The sequence below is a fragment of the Azolla caroliniana genome, unplaced genomic scaffold, assembly GCF_043228905.1.
Source record: "Azolla caroliniana isolate FFs.n. ecotype wild unplaced genomic scaffold, voAzoCaro1.0.p SCAF_15, whole genome shotgun sequence".
Classification (NCBI taxonomy): Eukaryota; Viridiplantae; Streptophyta; class Polypodiopsida; order Salviniales; family Salviniaceae; genus Azolla; species Azolla caroliniana.
The window spans coordinates 3,869,515-3,891,421 of record NW_028230450.1 but is presented as its reverse complement, the minus strand read 5'-3'; the positions used below and the strand labels follow the sequence as shown (position 1 = coordinate 3,891,421).

At 35.5% G+C, this 21,907-nt stretch overlaps 1 protein-coding gene across 2 annotated transcripts; it reads right to left on the bottom strand.

Moving 5' to 3' along the window:
- Positions 1 to 572: 572 nt before the first annotated feature.
- Positions 573 to 20,871, bottom strand: LOC147854401 (plasma membrane ATPase-like). Of its 2 annotated transcripts, XM_087331431.1 has the most exons (21): positions 20,793 to 20,871; positions 19,944 to 20,022; positions 16,123 to 16,206; positions 12,871 to 12,969; positions 12,642 to 12,779; positions 12,433 to 12,567; positions 12,112 to 12,291; positions 10,916 to 11,122; positions 10,689 to 10,808; positions 9,999 to 10,118; positions 8,569 to 8,691; positions 8,346 to 8,450; positions 8,116 to 8,260; positions 6,861 to 7,013; positions 3,695 to 3,933; positions 3,572 to 3,604; positions 3,400 to 3,481; positions 2,233 to 2,393; positions 1,973 to 2,146; positions 1,491 to 1,843; positions 573 to 950 (listed from the first exon to the last, which is right to left on the bottom strand). In XM_087331431.1, the coding sequence occupies exons 2-21, from the start codon at positions 19,992 to 19,994 to the stop codon at positions 872 to 874; spliced, it is 2,781 nt and encodes a 926-aa protein (XP_087187557.1). In that variant the 5' UTR covers positions 19,995 to 20,022; positions 20,793 to 20,871; the 3' UTR covers positions 573 to 871. The 2 variants fall into 2 exon arrangements, with proteins under 2 accessions (XP_087187557.1, XP_087187558.1); XM_087331432.1 differs by lacking the exons at positions 16,123 to 16,206; positions 19,944 to 20,022; positions 20,793 to 20,871 and having other exon boundaries at positions 12,642 to 12,748; positions 12,871 to 12,963.
- Positions 20,872 to 21,907: the final 1,036 nt, after the last annotated feature.

Sequence of the window (21,907 nt, the reverse complement as noted above, 5' to 3'; positions counted from 1 at the left end):
TTTGAGTTGGCTGCGCTATTTTTTGTACCATAAAATTGAGAGCATTTTTTTGTAAAATTATACTGTCAAATTTCTGCATCCTGCCACACCTTATCATGTATATAGGATTGGTAAATCATTCTGAAATATTTATTCGAACCTCTGCTTTTAGTGTACAATATATAATTCTTGGATTTGGTCAGTCAGCGAATGTAAGCTTTTGATCATACCAGGCATAAATCTTCACTTTGAATCCTCATTTAGTGGTAATTATTATGTAAGCACAAGAGGATTGAACTGATTTCTGTGCAAAAGGAGTTGATCACACAACCAATTTCATGAACACCAATCTTACTAATGAAGCTGTAGAGCACAATCAATTTCATTACCACCCATCTTACTACTAGTTTGATGCATTTAATGAATGTTATTGCACCCACAAACTGGTATACCTTCACATTCATTAAAAATGAAAAAATCCAATCTTTATAATATCCCTCTCAAATATCAGGCCACCTTGAATACCAAATGCAGATCAATAAGATCAAGTAAATATATGAAATACAAAAGCTGTTAGGTGTGTCACTAAAAAGTATTGCTAAGAGGGTGCCACTAAATAAATTTATAATGGAATATCATATAGAACCACATAAGCTGTCAGATTCTCTAATGCTGGGGGAGTATTAATTGCATTAAGATATATCGACAGACAGATTGGTACACAGCAGGAATCACCTGAAAAATTTAAAGAAAAGGAGCTAGAAAATAATAGACTTCAATCCATCAAAGCATTTAAAGGATTTATTTTTTTTGTTTCATAATTTGGTTCCATGGTGATGGTTTATGTACTTTCCTGGTATACAATATCTTCTTTGCTTCTAAGTGTACTCACTCAAACAATTGCCACAGAACTAGACATTCCTGGATCCTTCCATATGATTGAATCAGCTGAACCCTGTGATCCATGTAACCTGATCATGACGATTATTCAAACTTGTAGTGAGAAATTAAATCTATGGACAATATAGATGATAAATATATAATAAACCTAAGGGCACGGCCTACTCTATAGCAGCGTTTATGTTTTGTTTTTCAGCTGGGTTCAGGGGGCATCTGTAGTGTATGTACCAACTCGCACACCCCAGAAGCCTTCCATCTTGAGAGGGATATTCTCTTGTGACTAAGCTTCAGGATTTGAGTGACTCGTAGGCAACTACCTAGAGTCCACCATCACTAAACACATCTTCAAGTTTATATATTTTAATCTTAGAGGCCAACAAGATAACCTCTTAACAATCATTTGTACAGCTCAATCATTCTTTAGTATATGAAATAATATGGTTCCATCTCTGCAAGGTGACACACCTGGGTATGAAAGGAAGCATTGCCCCTTTGTTTCCATTATGAACCATGAATGAATTAATAGACTTCAATTTGAGCCAAGAACGAGTTAATCAAAAGGTCTAAACCCTTATCTCAAAGATTTTGCATGTCAATAAATTGAATCTTACTTTGCCATTTCTGCTCGCCATTTTGCTTGTTCAACCATTTGAGAAGTTCTTTTTGACTGACTCTTGTCGAAGATGGATTTAGTGTTGGAACGGAGCAACACTGCATCTTTCGGATCCCAAATTGCTTCTATTTCTTCCTTTCCATGTTCTCTTTTGGTGGTGAATGCGACCTTCCTTGCAAATATGAGATTCCAAGGATTTTCCATCAAGATGTAGCGTATGGTGAACTTCAAAATGTCGAGTGGTATATAAGTTATGAGACTGTAGAGCCAAATGATCCCTGCCCATTTCCAACCGATTCCCTTGATATTTGCAAAGCCCCACTTAGCATATACTGCTAAAAATGTTGCGATCTGTTTGAAACCGAAACAACACAATGAAAATAAAACAAAGTTCAAGAAACAATAGAAATTTATCATATCACCACTCTACCATACCAATCATTTGAATTTGTGGATATGAAAATTTAAATACACACTTACCAATTGGGCTATTATAAAAGCAATAAAAAGAAGCATCCCAGGCCTTTCCATGAATGACCAACCATTAGAACGTGTAACAAATATTAGGGCCTGGCTGACAATGCTCACTTGCAGGTAAACAGCACTTGTCAATTGGCTCTGACTTGACTGGATGCTTCTAACATGGAATTGCCTCTATAAGATGTACACAACCAATAAATAAAATTCCATGAGGATGGAATAACATGCTGAAATATGCCGAAAGTCTTCTTGCAACCTACCTCAAAGAAGTCAGTTTTATGAACAGCCCAAAAGAACAGAACTGTCATAAGAGCAAGATAGACACCCAAGACAATTCCAGTTGCAAATATTTCTTTGAGCTTCCAACTATCAGGAAGGGGTGAAGGTTTTACACGATCCTTTGCTATAGTCATTATTGTACCTACAAGGAGAAACTTAGATCTTACCTGTTAGTCATTGTACATTTAAAGCTTCAAGAATGAAACACATGCATAATTTATTTTCAAACAACATATTAATTTGTATTAATGAAGAGAACAGAAATAATAGTAATATGTGTAATCATTTTACTGTAGGCTGTACACATCTCTGTTCTCAATTTTGTCCCTTGTGAAATTTCGCCAATTTATAAACACCACATAATTTGGGAATGGCTGCACCCTGTAAGAACCAGACATTTTGTTTCATAGACAAGTCTTATTTTCCCACTTGCCTAGGTAGATTTGTGGCAGATGGGCGTTAAGCTTCCCACCTGTGTAGGAATCCCAACTACTAGGCCAACTCTCTTCAGCCATCATTGATCACCACAAAATTGAACAGTCATGTATTTGAAATGTTCACATGATGTATGTATGAACCTTAGCACTGTAGCATGTGTCTGATTTGGCTATTAATGAGGATTGAACATAGATTGGTTTATTGAACATGTTCTATGTAGCAGCAGTTTCTCTCTCTTCTGAAATTGACAGTAACTATTCCCCACCCTTGGATTTCACAAAATGCTTACGAGCTTAAGCTTCTTGCGAAATAGTAGAAAACGGGAGATCATGAATTACCAGAGATGTGATGGCTAGGTTAAGGAATTAATGTTGAGATCGTCAAGAAAATACGACAGGTAGTGCTCAATGGCAACAAGTTTGCTGATAAAAGAATAGTATGCTTTAGATAAAATGGATGAGCAGAGAGCTCCAATGGGTAGAGACGTGAAAGTTGGCAAAGAGACACTTTGGTATGTAGTTGGGATTCCAGGAAAATTGCGTGCAAAGATTGCAGCAAGGCCAAAAAGGCCTATGAGAATTTACCATCTCCAACAGAAAATATTATAACATCTCCAAGAACACCGAAAAAATTGACCTTTGTTACAGGTCATTTTCACATGGTAAACAACATGGCAACATGAGAAACAGACATTATTACAAATGCCTTACCATCATTTAATATTGCAATGATGAGAATCATAAAAGGGGAAAAATCAAACTTCCAAACCAAGGCCAAGAGCAGAAATCCAACCTACACATCAAGAATTTACTTAGTCTGAACCATACTCTTAACTTTATTAATGATAACTTTGTAAAAGAGCAAGCTTCAAATGAAACCAACCACTATGCGTATTGTGATCGAAACAGCATATATCTACAATAAGACAGTGGTAAATAACTGTTATCTCCTGGCATTGAACTTCAGATAATACTAATAAATGTTCAAAGAACCACCCTGACATACTGTATAGTTCTTCATCCTTTGGAAAATTGCTCGGCTTGTGAGCACTGCACTTATGATCACACTTAATCCAGGTTCTGTAAGAACAATATCTGAGGCACTCCTCGCAGCATCTGTAGCTCCTGCAACAGCAATACCTATATCTGCCTTCTTCAGAGCAGGAGCATCATTAACTCCATCTCCAGTCATGCCACAAACATGTTTCTTTTCTTGTAGCCGTTTTACAATCTCAAATTTATGTTCTGCATGGATATGATCTCTTTTAAGAAATATCGTATTAAATTATGTACAATAGAAAACTGAAAAAGCACCAGGTATAATAAACGACATAGAGCTCTCCACAAAAGGTGATCACACATGCATGATTATAGACAATGCCAATGCTCGAGGGACTGGGCCAGCACCAACCTAGGATGATTACAAGTTGAAACTTGCTCAATCAAACGTGATCTGGCATAGGATAGATAGATAGGAAATGCCTTGAAAGAGAGAATGCAACACAATGCAAGGGGAATCAAAAAAGAAGAAAAAAGAATTATATGTCCTTACGGAAGAAAGAATTACAAGAAGCTCTAAGAAATGGCATTGCAAGCCTAGTAAGACAATCAACAGTAGAAGTTAAAGATGAAATAGCAAACTGTCTAGAAGCAAAGGAAATGCCTTGAAAGGAGAAATGCAGCACACAAAGCAGAAAAAGGAACAATATGCCCTTTTCGGAATTACAAGAAACTCTAAGAAATGGAACTAAAAGCTTAGTAAGGGAATCAACTATAGAGGTTAAACTGCGGCAAAATATCTAACAGCAGAAATTAAATTAAGTTGGGCCAAACTAGTCTTGATGAACGAAGCTATTAATGTTGAACTTAAGAAAGGTCAAGAGACAATTGAAACATGCACCTCCATTGTAAAAGAAAATATAGAGAAGAAAATGTAAACATGGGTAGAGGTAGTTAAAAATGCAAAAACTCAGTACGAAATAATAGAATATGCACTTTCGAACAGGTATTCAAGAAGCAAAAAGAGCACCCATAAATAAGTTGCACATAACGACTGCAACATTGGACAAAGCGGCCAAAAGGAACGTGCATGCACTACACATACAAGTTGTGTGCGCTATAGGAAAGCTCAAAAGACGATGCCGAGATTTTCAGAACAAGGATAGGGTACATGCCGAGGAAATTGTGGCATGCACATGACCCTAAATTCAAAGGGCCTTGGTTCTTCCTACAGGATGCTTCCTGTGATTGACTTTCTCATGGGTATGCAGCCCTAACTGCCTTTGAACAGCAATGTACACATGCAATTCCAACAACCACAAACACAATTGTAGTTGTCGAATACACTTGTAGCACCAACTCTTCTGTACAGAGTAGAAACTTGGGGATCACGCCTTCGTAGAACTCAAAACCAGAAGAGATCTTTAGTCTCAGTGATTGCCTGCATGAAAACGAATACAATGATCCAAACTGATATCATTAAATTGGATAATGAAAGAACATGCAACCCCGCAATGTCTCTTTATAGGAACATTGCCCAATTTATCAAGTCCTCTTGCATGGATACACCTCTATCTCGTATGCTCCATTGTATGATGGGGCAGCTCAAGAACTTTCCACAGCCCTGCCACCGTTATTGACAAATCAAGGTCATTATCACCTGATACCACCTCTCCACCTCAGATCAACCCATGTGAGAGATCTTTTAACGGGAAACGTTTCATCTATGCGGCATATTTTGTGCTTAGCTAATGAGCAGTTTTATTAATTAAGTTATAATTATTTTTGTTGATGCTCTCAAAGATGAGCCAACATTGTAGATGCAATCTCCCGTTCATCTCATAGCCCATTCTCACGCATGCAGTCAGTTGAAACCCTTGGTGTCCCTGTAGACAAGGGTCCCTGTAGATATGGACTCGGGAATCTATGCACAGTATAAATCCCTGTCAAGAAAAATGTGATCTCCCAATGGGTTGTCAGAAGGTGTGGCTAGCACTGTTGGAGTAAAACTAGGATGTCCACTGTCACCCACTCTCTTTAGTCTCTATATAGATGCAGCATCGCATTGTATAGCGAGATTTGGCAGTTCAGGGGTCATACAATTATTATGATATGCTCATAACATTGTGCCGATCTCCAAATGTCTGGAGTGACTACAAAGGCATCTAAACACTTTAAAATAATTGTACAAACAATGGTTTGTTGGTAAACTTAGATAAAACTAAGATGATAATGTTTAACAGCACTCATGCATGGTAATGAGATCAGAACCAGTATTCTTCTTGGGAGAAAGGTGGCATATACATGATCCAACACATACCTAGGAGTAACATTCACAACTCCTCAGTTCTCCTTACGGAAAGTTGCATGTGCTTGACTTTCTCGTGGGTATGCAGCCTTTGGTGCTCTTGATAAAGAATGTACACATATACAGGTTCAAGAACTATTAACTAGATTGTGGCTACTTGATACTCTTCTCTATGGAGTAGAAACCTAGGGACAAAGTCCTCACAAGGCAAATAACTGGAGAGATTTAGAGAGAAATAACTGAAACACAACAATACAACCACACAAGCTCATCAACAATCACAACTTTCTTTAGCCCGATCATTCCTATTCATGTTAAAAGTCAATCAGGGCTACATGAGTGGGAATAGGCTCCTGCCAAGGACATTGCAAAGGGGTTATAATAGATCAGGTAATGGCAATTTTTTGTGCACATAGGCCCCAGCCTTGTGGACCATGATTTCACCACCCTTGTCATTGACAAATAAAGGCCATTCTGGATTTACCTACGTTAGATATCTTTTGAAAACAAAAATTACAACCTATCTGACTTGAAAATCTTACATTTATAGATAATGGGGTTCTTTCATCACTTTTAATTTTAGTAAACTTATTTACATAATTACATTTATTTTGGTTTGTTCTTCTCAAAGACAAGACAACATTTGAAGATGTAATCTCTTGTTTGGTCTTATTGGCCATTTTGGCCTCTTAAAAGATGTGGATATGTCTTTTTTTGTTTATTCAAGCATCATAAGTTTATTTAAATAAAATGTTACTTCTTTGTTCTCAGTTTATAATACAGTTGTTTCCTATACCAGTGTCTTCTTATATTTAACTTTTGTGATGCTGTTAGATTTATCACCAGAAAATTATAAAATAATCACCTGGGAATACACCAGCAAACCCATCTGCATTTTCAATCAGATCATCCAGAGGAACGCCATTGATGTGTTCTTTATTTAACAGTGACGAAGGATACATGTTGCTGCCCATCCCAAGCATTCGGCCTGTCTCTTTTGCTATTGCCAATTGATCACCTAAGCATAAGACAATACAAGAACAAATAAAGAAAAAAAAAAGATGAGATTTTTATTGAAGATATACATCTCCCTCACTCGAGAAATCTTAACTTGCATGTAGAAGTTGGATTAGAACAGGTCCTCTCTTAAAATAATTGCAATCTTCTACACTATTGCAACCAGAAGAAGTGCATTTTTATCATTTAACGCTTCAGCAATCTGTCGTGCATGTCCCCTAGTATGTCATTTGCATCAAGTGCCTTTGATGTTTGAAGATGTTCTTCTGACTTTGTAGTCACGTATGTCCCCTGGTAGTGGTATGGCATTTGCATCAAGTGCCTTTGATGTTTGAAGGCGTTCTTCTGACTTTATAACTATACTGTTGTGTAATACAATACTCTGTAAGTAACAAGTTTGCGCTTCTTCTATGTTTTCTCAATTGTCCTTGAGTTGCTATAGTTCTCTGTTATTGTTTCATAATAGCTATTAACAGCTGGTTCTAAGCATCTGTTCAGACTCCTCGGCAGTTTTATTTTATTTTTTCAGATGCTAACTTTATCAAAGCAATCATGATAGACCTTAGTCACAAAGAATTTTTGGATCATGCAATTGATCCAACTCTTATCAGTCTTGACTCGTTGGCTACCATTGCTATATTTGACATCCAGATTTTTGGTAGAGGCATCTTCATGGTCACCCATCAGATGCTCTACTAGACCATAGCTCTTTGATTGCATTACCTTGTTTATTTTCCTTACATATTGGTACCACAAACTCAACCTCAATCATTTTAAGGCCAGTCATTGTTTTTCTTCCTTCCTAGTTAGTCCCTTTACCAAAGATTCCTTATTAGTCATAATGATATTGCAAAGGTAGATAAATGAGTTTCTTTTCTAGGGACACTTGTTTATTTAATCTTCGAGAAAGTACATAAAATACCCCCTTCCCAAAAACTTCAAGTTCACCATTTTTTCTGAAAAAAGGAAGTATCATTATAAAGATTTCAGATGACCTAAAAAACTCCAGGCACAGTACAGTCCCTAGCATATTATAACCACCCACTGGTATTCCGAAGCTGAAAAATATCAACATGAATTCTAATGCGTGTTTTAGTTTTTACCAGTTAGCATCTTCACAGTAATCCCAAGCTTAAGAGCTCGAGATATAGTCTCAGCACTATCATGACGAGGAGGATCGAAAAGTGGGAGTATGCCAGAAAGCTGCCAAGGTGATCCCTCACCATCCAGCCTTTTCTCAGGAACTTCCTAAAATAAAACAAGTTGCAACTAAGATGTATATAACATGAAAAAGGATCCATTTTAAATATATGCATGTTAATATATAATTGACCTGCCATGCAACAGCAAGTGAGCGGAAACCACGATCAGCATAAGTTTGGATTACTGAATGGAAATGCTGAGCCAGTTCTCCTCTGTTTTGGCATAAACTTAGAATCTGTTCAGAAATGTAACATTCACATCATCAAATGTTGTACCTAAATTGCCCATGATAGGGTCAATAACCCAATAAATACAAGGTCAATGATTGCACAAAATTCAGTATACATAGCTACCTGTTCAGGTGCACCTTTACTTGCTCTATACCAGCATCCATTTTCATCTATGTATGTTAATGCCGTGCGTTTGATCATAGGATTGAAAGGCAGAAAGTGAACTTCTTTGATATTTTCACGAGCCTGTTTATTCAAAGCTCTCTCTCTCTCTCTCCTGAGGATCTCACATGTGCCAAAAACCAGATTCCCTCATTTCTTTTCTTTTCATGTTATTTACTTTTATATTTACTGTGTAATATTTATTTTATTTTGATTTATTCTCAAAGACAAGACACCACTTAAGATGTAATCTCTTATTTGGTCTTATAGGCCATTTTGGCCTCTTAAAAGACGTTAATATTTCTTTCTTTCTTTCTTTCTTTCTTTCTTTCTTTCTTTCTTTCTTTCTTTCTACCTGAGAATCTTACATGTGCTGAAAACCAGATTCTTTAGTTCCTTTCATCTTATTTACTTTTATATTTACTTAGCAATATTTATTTTATTTTGATTTCTTGTTCTCAAAGACGAGACAACACTTATGGTGTAATCTCTTGTTTGGTCTTATAGGCCATTTTGGCCTCTTAAAAGACGTTACATTTGTCTTTCTTTCTCTTTCTCTTTCTCTCTGTGTGCAATATAGAGAAGTGAAACAATACAAGAACTTTCAGGCAGTGGACACAATGCATGCTGAGCATAAAAACGAAAGGCATTGTGTGACAAGAATTATTCCAACAACTACTGAAGCTAAGAAAATAAACAACAAACTAGAAGTGCTTACAAGGGAACAATAAAATTTGTTGAGAAAGTACTCAACAAAAAGGAGATCAAATACCTCTGGTCTTGAAGGTCTAGATGACAAACAAATATCCACATACAAGAGGCAACCAAACAGTGAATAAGTATGTGGCCATTATCTTCAAGCAATAATAAACATTGTACAGATGAAACACTTGAAATTAGAATTGTGGCATTATTGCAATGGAAGGACCAATTTAAATGGTAACAAGTATTTTCTTAGGCTAAACTGAACCGTAAGGATTTTCTGTTTTGATCCGTTGGCGTAATAGGCTGACTAAAATGTTTGTGAACCGTGTGACGCATCATTCAAATATGCTTTTAGAATTAGATATAATTTGGGGCAGAAAATAATGGGTACTTCCACATCCTTAGGTGAGGAAAGTTACCTAGAAGACAAAACAGCATCCTAATGGAAAAGCTGGAGGTATATAATCTGACTTGAGACTCTTACATTTAACGATAACAAACTTCTTTAGCCACTTTTATTATTATTTACTTTATATTTAATTACATTTATTTATTTTGGTTGGCTATTGTCAAAGACAAGAAAACATGTTAAGATGTATGTAATCTTTTGTTTGTTCCTACAGGCCATTTTGACCTCTTAAAACACTGTAATGTAGTTTTCTTTCTTTCTTTCTTTTCTATATCACCTCTTTGGGGTTAGGAAGCAAACTGATGATAGCAGAGTCAATGGCATCTTGGTTTTCAGTTCTAGATGCCCTAGCTGCTAGCATGATTACTTTATCCTTAGTTGCACCTTTTTCAAAGACCTGTGAGTCAAACACGAAATTATTTTAATTAAAAGAATGTACAAATGATGATCCTCTTGAAACAATTTCCTGGATAGGTCAACGGGTCTTGAGAGATCAATTCGATTTGAACTACCCAATTAATCATATACACGTAATGTGTTTATCTTCATAACAAAGGGATCCTAAATAGTGGCAAGTGAGAAATTGTTCCCTCACGATAAGAAATGCTCCAACACACTGTTTTGTTACTTAAAAAGACATGTTGTCTTAATTCATACAGCTTATACATCCTTTGGCTGTCGTAACATGAATGCTTTGTCATCATATAACGCTATCCATTTCTTTGAGTTGGAACCTTGGAAGCAGAAATGGAAGTGAGTTTATTGAATATTCAACTATTCTTTCATGAGGATTCCTCTATGAAAACTTCAAATGAAAATGACCTATACAAAACATGTGCCATACAACATTCTCTTCTCTGAAAATCATATATACATGCACTGATTAATGCAGGTATGAAATTGGAGTATTGTATTTCCCCATTCAAAAGTATGTTGCAGTAAGGTTATCAGTTCAAGCCAAGATTACCTCTATAAGTTGTTTTTCAACAGTAAGCCTATTCAATGTAAGAGTTCCTGTTTTATCACTGCACAGAACATCCATAGCTGCCAATTCTTCTATAGCGGTCATTCGTTTTGTTATAGCCCCCTAGCAAACAATCCATAAAGCATCGGTTCAACCCAGATATAAAAAGATGCAAACTCCTCTTAACCGGATTATGATTTTCAACAGATTTCTAATCCTTTTGCTTTTACCTGTTGAGCAAGGCGATGTGACCCAATGGCCATTGTGACAGATAAAACAGTTGGCATAGCAATGGGAATCCCTCCAATAAGGAGGACCAAAAGGTTATTAATCCCATCCCTGTAGAGCCTATGTTGAACAGGATACATGACAACAATCTCAATGAGCATTCCAACTGCTATGGAACAGATACAAAAATTTCCAATGGATTTTAGAACCTGAAATTCAACGATTTCAAAAACTGTAACTAGTTGAAAAGAGCATTATACAAGACTTAAAATGAAAATTAACAAGTAGGAAACAACATTAAATGAAACATAGATCCTGCAGATCTTTGTTATTACAGAAAGAAATTGTTCTATATTAAACACACAAATATCATTGCATCAGATCCACCAAATTGGGTTATTATCATAGTTGTTAAAAAACATGTATTCTATGTTTAGAATACATTTTAGAATGTGCCGAAGTATTCTACACGTATTCTACGTTTTAGAACTGCAGTTTTTCAAAATTTGACGCATTCTACGTATTCTAAAAATTTGTCATATTCTATGTATTTACCAAGTATTTATCATTTCAAAAAAGTTTAACATTTTTTTAATTTTTTAATTTATTTTTTTTGAAATTTATATTTTTTAATTTTAAGAAGTATTTAACGTATTTTATCTATAAAATACGTATTCTTAAAAAAACGTTAGAATATTGTAGAATACTTAGCATACGTATTCTACAAAAATGGTTATTATTTTCATGAAAAAGGATATTTAACTAAGAACTGCCACAAATGAAAATCTAGGTCTTGGAAATAAAGGAAAGTGCATGATTCAACAATCCAAAGTGAAAGTATGACATGCAGCTGATATTCAGCTGCAACTTATCTTCACCCACTAGCACATTGAGAGGACCATAAATTCACATTCTCCATAAGTATTGTGGAGATAGTTGTACTGAAATTAGAAGCCCAGTATCAAACGCAAAAATCTACAGGCAACAATAATGCACATTGTATTTTGGATTTACCACTCACTTCTCGTCTTCATTTTCTTGAATGATTCTTTTGTGCTTATCCAATAACATGGAAAAGAAATCTCAATCAATATAATTGGTATGCTATCCATCATTGAAGTTTTGACCACAAAGTTAGCTTCAAACAATGCATGAATGCCAGCGTCCTACATCCATACAATGAATTCTCAAGGCTGACCTTTTGAAAATGCCCAACTTGATGCGTGGAATGAACCAGATGGGCAGCTTTTCCAAGAAATGTATGCACACCAGTTGCAAATACAGCAGCTTCAATCTCCCCCTGTTTGCATATGGACCCTGAAAGGACCTTTTCCCCTGTTCTCTTTATAACTGCCAAAGATTCCCCTGTGAGTGCAGACTGCAAAAGAAACACACAGATGCATGGATGTAAAAATATGCTAAATTCAAAACCAATCACCTTATCTCAAGGTTCTAGTGAATGAATCAGTTAACAACCATAAATTCATTCCCTCATTTCAAGTTGGTATACTGAATTTACCTGATCAATCTGAAGAGGATCCCCCTCTAAAAGTATAACATCTGCAGGTATAATGTCACCAAGTTTGATACTCACAATATCACCAGGTACCAGCACAGAAGCATCCTGTTCTGTCCATTCTCCATCACGCAAAACCTATACCTTATTAAGTCAGCTTAGCATGGATATGTAGATCTCACTTAGTTGGTGATTATTTGGAATATGAGCACCTTGGTTTTGAGAGCAAGGCGAGACATAAGAGAGGCCGCTGCACTGCTTGCATTACTTTCTTCCCAGAAACTGATTGTAGAGTTTAATAAGAGTAACACAATGATACCTACGAAGTCTTGCCAATCTGGAGGTTTGTTCTGTTCCATGAAGAGTTGTAATATAGTGTCTACATGAGAGATATTTATCAATAAACTCTAAAAGCTTCAGCAAGATATAAAATCCACTCACGTTTCCATTTGCAAGAGCAATTGCCATGATGGCTGCAAATTCCATGACCCAAGAAAGAGGATTCCACATAAATCCAAGAAATTTGAGAATCTGGCTTTCCTGCTCAAATCAAAACAGAAGATATTCATCACTAAATTCACTAATCACAAATACTCAATGCTTTCATCTTTGACATAGAATTTCTTGATATATGCTCTTAAGCAGACCAAAGAGGAACAAGAAGTCAACATCAGAAACAAGTGAAGAATCATATTCCTTATTCTTTCTCAGCAAATACTGGTAAATCGTGAAATCATTTTTAGACATGGTTTGGATGGGGATTGAGCTTACTGAGGGCAATCGACCATTTCTCTAACTTCCATTGTTCTAGGTACCATCGAGTCTGCCTTTTCTTGTTAGAGCTCAAGAGACATCGGCAAATATTGTTAAAAAATACAGCCGCACAAGCTCATCCACAAAGAACAATCACAACTTTCTTTAACCCCATCACTCCTACCAATGCTACAAGTCAATCAAGGGATACACAAATGGGCTCCTGAGCAGGACATAACAAAGGGGTTACAATTGATCGGGCAATAGCAATTTGTCGTGCACGTAGGCCCCAGCCCCGTGGACCACGACCTCAACACCCTTGTCATCGACAGATAGAAGCCATTATCTCCCGCCATCGCAGGTGCTTCCCTCGCTCTGGAGAACTTTCCATTCTGGATCAACCTATGCTAGAGATCTTTCAAAGAAAAAAGTTACAATACATCTAGCTTGAGAATCTCACATGTGCCGAAAACCAGTTTTCCTCGTCTCTTTTTATCTTACTTACTTTTATGTTTACAGAGTAATATTTATTTTATTTTGATTTGTTGTTCTCAAAGACAAGACAACACTTAAGATGTAATCTCTTTCTTTCTTTCTCTTAGAAGGTAACATAATGGTAATGGAATACTCTGTCCAGGTAATTTAAAAACTCTTACAAAATTTTAGTTAAAAATATATGACAGTGCAATAATGTATCACGTGGATATGAAAAACCTTCATCCAACATTCCATCATTGTTGTTACTCCATTACTTTAGGCTGTTCAATGCCACCCAGAGAATAAAACACTTTCTACCACCAGGGTATATTCTTGTGAATGAGGAGTTCATAATTATCGTGAAACAGTATATATTGTTCTTTCAAATTTGCAATGGCCATTACTTAGCTATTTTAATGGCTTGATCTCAGAGTCAGACTTGAGTGTATGACCAAAGAGAAAAAGCTGTTGATCAGGTGGACATGCAGACTTTCAAAAGGGTTCACAACATTGGACCACATATTGACCCTCCGAGACCTTATTGAGGAGGGCATATCCCATAAAACAAGGATTGTGCTTTGTGGATTTCTGAAAAGCCTCCAACATACGCGCTCGGCTCATGCAGCAGTTAAAAGTCCTTAGTGTCCCCGTAAATATGCAAAGGGGAATATATGCACTGTATGAATCCCTGTCATGAAAAGTGCAATATCCCAATGGGTTGTTAGAGACTGGTTAGTGCAATTGGAGTACAAGTATGCCCATTATCACCCATTCTCTGTGATATCTGTTTAGATGAGATATGGCATTGCAGACAGATATGGCAGTTTGGGAGCATGCTTAGCACGTATAGATACAGATATTCTTATATGCTGATAACATTGTGCTGATCTCCGACTCCACAGAGGAACTACAAAGACATCTAAACACCTTCAAGGTATTTTGTACAGTCAAAGATTTGTTGATAAACATCAATAAAACTCGAGAGATGATGTTTAACACTACTTAAGCATGGGTAACAAGATCAAAACCAAAATTCTTCTTGGGAAAGGAAAAGGTGGCATACACACACTCCAATGCAAAACAAGATAACAAGTATCAGCCCCAAAACATCACTTGATAGGAAAATAGCCCACTATAAGACACTTTTTGCAATCATAGGAGGATGAATTCATCATCAGGACCTCATATATGGACATTAATCTATCCTCTGCTACCGAACTTTCAAAAACAAAAATTACAAATTATCTGACTAGAGAATCTTACATGGACCGATAACAAGGTACTTTACTCACCTTTTATTGTATTTACTTTTTTTACTTAGTGACATTTATTTTGGTTTGTTGTTCTCAATGATGAGACAACACTTAAGCTGTAATCTCTTGTTTGGTCGTATAGGCCATTTTGGTCTCTTAAAAGATGTTAATATACTTTTCTTTCTTTCTTTCATCTTTCTCTCTCAGATTATGTCAGTCTTTCTTACAGTATGTCCCAAGAAGAGCTCATATATTATTTTCTTTTTTAAGGTTTGAAAAATCCATTAGGTTTCTGTTTGCAAATCTCAATAGCATGAGTGAATATCCTAATACCTCCAGCTTTTGGAAGTGTGCTTGTAAATGATCATGATGGCAGTCATCATGATATCAATTTTTATGTGAGCATTTGTCCACCAGTAACTTCACCAGGTTGTATGTATCCAAACTCTTACTTGTGTGCTGGAGTGGAAGTCCATGTCTATGAGTTATGATTTTAAAGAAGCTCAAGGGCCCATATAATTCCATCAAATGGCTATGTGGCTTATCTTGTTGTTGCTTAGATAGCACAACATTTTCAGATATAATCTCTTGTTCACCTTCATTGGTCATTAAAAGAGACAATGTCCATTTAGATAATGCGTTACCAAAAAAGGAAGAGTATATCCATGCATTCTTCCTTGAATATTACTTGTCAGATGATATCCATTATTATAATGTATTATGAAAAACTATAACAAATTTTGCCAAGAATCTCTACAGAGTGCCTGAAACATAGCCATGTTTCATCAGCCTTCCTAATGTGATACTCACCTGTTTTTCATTCCAATCTTTGTGAGCCAGTCATTTCTTTCTTCATTTTTGCACTCAAATATTCTTTCGGGTTCTTCTACATTCCTCTTTAAACACATTCATATACGCAAAGCCACTATCATACATGTTAATGGAAACGTGATTGATTCGTTATAATCCAATTCCTAGAACCTGGCGGGACCTGCTATCGGATGAGAATTTATTTACGAAAAAGAAATTAAGCTGGCCACACTCCCCTCAACAAGTTTCCAGATTTTTAATAGGCATTTGATGAGCTTGTTGTTTCTCTCAACCCATACACGCGTAGAGGACATGAAGGGTTGACTGGTGCCAAATAATGATTTCTGCTAAATGAATAAGCGTCATGAATCAGGCAAAATACACAGATTGAAGGTCTTACAGGTTTCTCTTCAAGTTTGTTGGGTCCATATTTGCTGAGTAATCGAGCAGCTTCTTCAGAAGTGAGGCCCTGTCTGTTCACATTCTGCAACAAATCATCGACATATGTATAAATTATGGGTGCACTAAATTTTGCAGCAAAATTACTCAAAACAACAAATACATATATGTACAATGTATGTATGTATGTATGTATGTATAACCGTATATGTATATGTATATGTATATGTACGATGTATGTATGTATGTATGTATGTATATGTATAACAGTATATGTATATGTATAATATGTGTGTGTGTGTATGTATGTATGTATGTATGTACAATCAATGTATGTATGATGTATATGTATGATGTATGTATGTATATGTATAATGTGTGTGTGTGTGTGTGTATGTATGTATGTACAATCAATGTATGTATATGTATGATGTATGTATGTATGTACAATCAATGTATGTATATGTATGATGTATGTATGTATATGTATAATATGTGTGTGTGTGTATGTATTTATGTATGTATGTACAATCAATGTATGTATATGTATATGTATATGTATGTATGTATGTATGTATGTATGTATGTATGTATGTATGTATGTATGTATGTATGTATGTATGCATGTATGGGATGGAATTGACATTTGTTTGTTTGTTAATTCAATGACATTTTCTCATGATTTCGCAAGTTGTTGTTTAAATGGTGATGGTCTTTTCAAGTCCCACACCGTACGTATCACCACATGCATGTTATGTTTGTGTTCTCACGCCTCATCACGTCCTTTAGCTCCACTAAGTTTATAGCACAAATGCCCATACATTGGATCTATTGTATCTGTCGCATGTCATGATGACATGTGCATGCCATTTGTGCGTCTCTCGTCTCTCAGACGACTAACTATGAGCGCTTTTTAATTACCCTAGTACCCATGTACATACACGTAACATCGATATTGTGTCGTTATTGAAAGCAAGTATATATTTTTAATTTGACTAACTATGAGCGCTTTTTAATTACCCTAGTACCCATGTACATACACGTAACATCGATATTGTGTCGTTATTGAAAGCAAGTATATATTTTTAATTTGACTAACTATGAGCGCTTTTTAATTACCCTAGTACCCATGTACATACACGTAACATCGATATTGTGTCGTTATTGAAAGCAAGTATATATTTTTAATTTGTGTAGGTTCTACCATGTTTTGAAATATTGTTTTAGTTCGTGAGTTATTGGACCTCATGGCCTGTTTAGAGGATGTAGAATGTCTTCATATTTTGACACACAAGCACGATTGCAAATGATAGACTAGGCAATTGAAAGCTTGTAGTGTCATTTGCATTGGGCACTTTGTTGCACAAGGAGGTTCAAATATGTGTTTTGGTCTAGCACCATATTCAAATCATGTGTTGGCCCAAGACCTAGGACTCGTAAGTTAACGACTCACTCAATGAGTATATGTCTGGAGTCATAGAGAAAATTGGGTCTTGAACCCAAGACCTAGGGCTAGTAATCTAGTGAGTGATATGTGTCACCTTGCCCATATGGAGTGAGATTCAATGACTCAATTTGTAGCATATCTTATGCCTCCTTTAGTGGACAAACATGGCTTAAGGAGTGACGTATGTTTTGTCGGCCATTACATACCTAGCAAAAAGTATGAATAGGATTGTAGTGTGAAGTATGGATAGATAACACGATTGTTTCTTTGGCAATGTGTACTTGGGATCTTGCATGTTGATGTGTTTCTAAGATGAAGGAAAATTGCTTTTATTATTTGCAGGTGGTCTGAGCTAGCAACGGAAACCCTCCATCGAATTTGGACTTGTTCCCACACAATTCTTTTTGCAATATTTGCATGCAATCTATAATTATGATTTCATGCTCGTCAATTCTCAAAGTTCTTTGTCTCTTAGGTTCTTGCACAACCTAGACCCCTTTGCCATTTCTTTTGCATAGTCTAATATTGGGCATTTGAACACAATCTAGATTATTCTTAATAAGAACATTTGTTTGTGTAATATGGGAGGTGTCCCATCAATAATATGAAGTATTAATAGAAAGAGTTCTTATTCATTTGCGCGCGTGTGGTGTTACTTAGGATGGTGGATCATGCTTCCTTTTCTGACATGCATTTTCTTTTGTACTAAGCTTTGATTATCCTTTCTCACTACCAACTTTTGATGTCATGTCTAGTTGTCCAAGTGTTTTTTTTCGATGCTTTTAATGGTCTTAGTTATAAGATTTTCCTAACCTTTACAATATTGTTGTACTATTGGGGCCCATGGGTCTTTGTAAAGGTTGCACACATCTTCATTACAATTGGTAAAACAATATTATTCCGCTTCGAATTAAGCGTGCCTAAATATCATATTGCATAGGGTTACTTAGTTATGGTCCATAGACATGATGTATGATAAACACATAACTTATCAAATGCAAGTCAAAGAGCCACGGAATTGTAAACTTTTTTTCTGATGTGTACACTTTGAAGTAAATTTAGTTAAATAATTTTTATTCTCTCATTCTTATGATATCCACATCGATATAAAAAATTATTATATGTTTGCGATGTTCAAACAAACCTAAATACATTCCAAACAAGAGTTGTAAAGATAAATGAGATATCGAGGGGACATTACCATATGCATGTCAATAATCAGTGGAGATGTAATATCTTATTGTTATTCATGTCCCTATATGTTTCTTAGTCCAACAACCAAACTATTCTGGTTGCATACTAATCAGACAACCATTTGCATCAAAAGCTAAATGTGAAATCTCCTTCATATGGCAATGTATTATGAATGATAGGAATTCTTCATCAAATTTGTTATTTATCCTATGGTTACATACTACATTTGACTCACAATAAATGGTACCATGAATAAGATGTGATGCACTAAACGTTTTGAGATTTTGGTAAGTGTTTCCTTTGACATAGAATGACCATGGATAATATTTACAGGTAGTGGGAATGCCCACACATGCATTCATTTATTTGTTCATTTGTTTTTCTTTCTACTGATAGACGATAACTAGTTATTTTGTAAGCTTTAAAAACTAATTGGGACTATGTTGACTAAACTCCTTCGCAAATTAAGGCATTATCTATGTTCCATACAAGATATCATCTAAGGATTCTCTTTCTTGTTCACATCACGAGGCATCAAGCTTTTAGAAAGAAAAAGTTGGAGATCTCAAATCACTTCATAGATATGTAAACTTATAAGGCTCTTGTGTTTCCTAAGGAATAACGTTAAATACGATGTTGACGGTACTTCTCATCATTACAAAACTTCTGTAAATATTTTCTTGGGGAACATTTTCTTAAATTGAGCTATAGGAATATTTTGAAGTTGCTTGTAACCGTAAATACACATTTGGAAAAGTCACGACGAGCTTTTACAAAAGTCACAATGGGCATAGGGAACATTGATATTGCTTGTATCTAAGGCTACATATTCCTCACCAACATTATACAACCCCTAAAATATGTTGTACATCAGAAGCCTCGGATAAACCCATAAAGCGTATACTTGGTTTGTTCCATGTACAACAATGTAGCCTATACTTGGTTAGTAGCCAAATACAATGTCAGACTCAAATGATGCATATACAGAATATTGCAAGTGCACATCACAAAATCATAAAGGTCATATGGAAATAATATACGCATTTTATTTTATTGTGTAGATCGTGATACACTCTAGTATTATCATGTGTCTAAATTTTAAATGTCATATAATCTTGATAATAACATGCACGAATTTTAACCTCCAAGTTCCAAACGGAAATAATTTAATGAATACTTACTGTGATGTCAATTTCTTGAATTTCCGAAGTATTCCCTTTGTCATGTTGCATGATGTTGGCGTGCACTTGATTTTAACAACTAGTTTGAATGAATCCATGTGTTAATAAAAATTATATATACTTTTTTTGTTGCATTATACACCGAATAAGCTCAAACACATTATATGACACCCTTACTTAATTACAATGTACATTGTAGAGGTTTACTAACCATTTGACTATCTACTTTTATTATATAAAGATTTGCTCACTCATGAGACAAACTTTAGAAACAATAATGAATTGTGTAAGAATAGAAGCATGGATTCTAAACGTTCCAACATGGGCACAAATTTATGCAAGAAACCTAGCTATGTTGCATTATGAAGCTTTTTTTTTTTTGCCATAATGTGAGGTGCCATAGCTACAACTTGCTTTGAGCAATCAATAACAAATTATAAAACGTGAAAAAAATACTTAATAGCTATAAACTTGGGAAAAGGCCATGGAAAGGGTGAAAGACACTAAACTCAGTAAGGGGAGAAAAATCAAATTTCATTGTGGGAGATAATCTATTATGTTAGAAACTCACGACACTCTATCTTCCTAAAAATAACAATGATTACTAAGAGAAAACATTTGAGCGTGTTGATGGCAAGAAGAAACAACCAAGAGTATTGGGAAACTATGTCTTTAGTGATATCAACACTTTGAAGATAGGAGCTATCATATGGTGTATTGTAAATTTGTTTGGCGACAGTTCTAACTAAGAAGTTGGGACAGGAAGATCAACACGTAGTTATTTTAAAAGCATGGGAAACAACAAATATAAGAGAAAGTGATTAAATGGTAGAGGGAAATGGTGCTCACCATGCAAAGTGAGAGTGGATGATGGGCAACTATTCAAAGAACAAGGGGAAGAATACAAGTATGTGCATATATAGGTGTAGGAAAGTGTGGGGTTTGCTTCACTCGCATACATGTGTGCGTGTGCAAGAGGAATGAAATGTAGGTTATTTCCAAATGTTTGCCTAAGTTAGAAGAGTTAAAAGATCAAATATTGACTCTAAAAATAAACGCTATATGAATACAATTCATAAACATGATATAATACAAAGATATTTGCGAGAGAGAATGGCGTGCTATTGGTGCAATGTTGATTGTTTTCCTTAGTTTTTTAGGGTGGGGAACTTGGTTGAAGTGTGTTGCACTTCAAATGCAATGATCCTCATACATGTCATGCCAAGGATCTTCTAACAGATACACATATATCACGACACAATGGTAGAATGATATACATCAATGCCTTCGATGATATTTTCCTTTATGTATTTATTTTTCTATTTCACGTTATACTACTTTAATAATAAAAACCAACTCTGTCAATGTTTTTGATGATTTTTTGCCCTTACATATACGATTCTCTCTATGTGAGACACCTCTTCTTATGTTATTATAACATCATGTAATAATTTGTGATCATACCATTTCGGGGAAATGCAAGAGTATTTACTCTCTTAGCGAGCTTGTTGTTGGGTATTGATATATGTCAACGACTACTAAGGGAGGTCTTTTATCGCAATTCTTGGAAACTTCAAGATGTTATAGGCATAAGTTTGGGCCATTGTCATTTTTTAAAACTTTAGGGTACTCTTGGAGATGCCCAATTGCAAGTTATCAGTATGGGGTCTTGATTAACTATGGTAAATACTCAACAATATGGTGTGCATTAATATTATCGAATCTTTGCAATGCAATTAACATACAAAATGTGAAAATAATATAGAATCTTCATGTCAACTTGGAGAGTTTATATCATGGGCTCCAATAATTCAAAATTTTATTGCATTATTTGAGATACAACCATTCCCTTATGTTTTTACAAGTTACATTTATAGAATCACTTCACAATGAAGTCGTAACTATCAAATTTGCACTTTTCAAGATTCACATGTATGCCAATGGTAGATACCCTTCCCATTATT

Bases quoted from the DNA above. Each gene is read 5' to 3' on its own strand.
- LOC147854401 (XM_087331431.1), bottom strand. From the start codon at position 19,994: ATGCAACATGACAAAGGGAATACTTCGGAAATTCAAGAAATTGACATC. The intron at 12,970-16,122 runs GTAAGACCTTCA...TGATTTGAGCAG, and splicing joins ACAAACTTGAAGAGAAACCT to GAAAGCCAGATTCTCAAATT. The intron at 2,394-3,399 runs GTAAGGCATTTG...TTCTCCTTGTAG, and splicing joins CATTGCAATATTAAATGATG to GTACAATAATGACTATAGCA.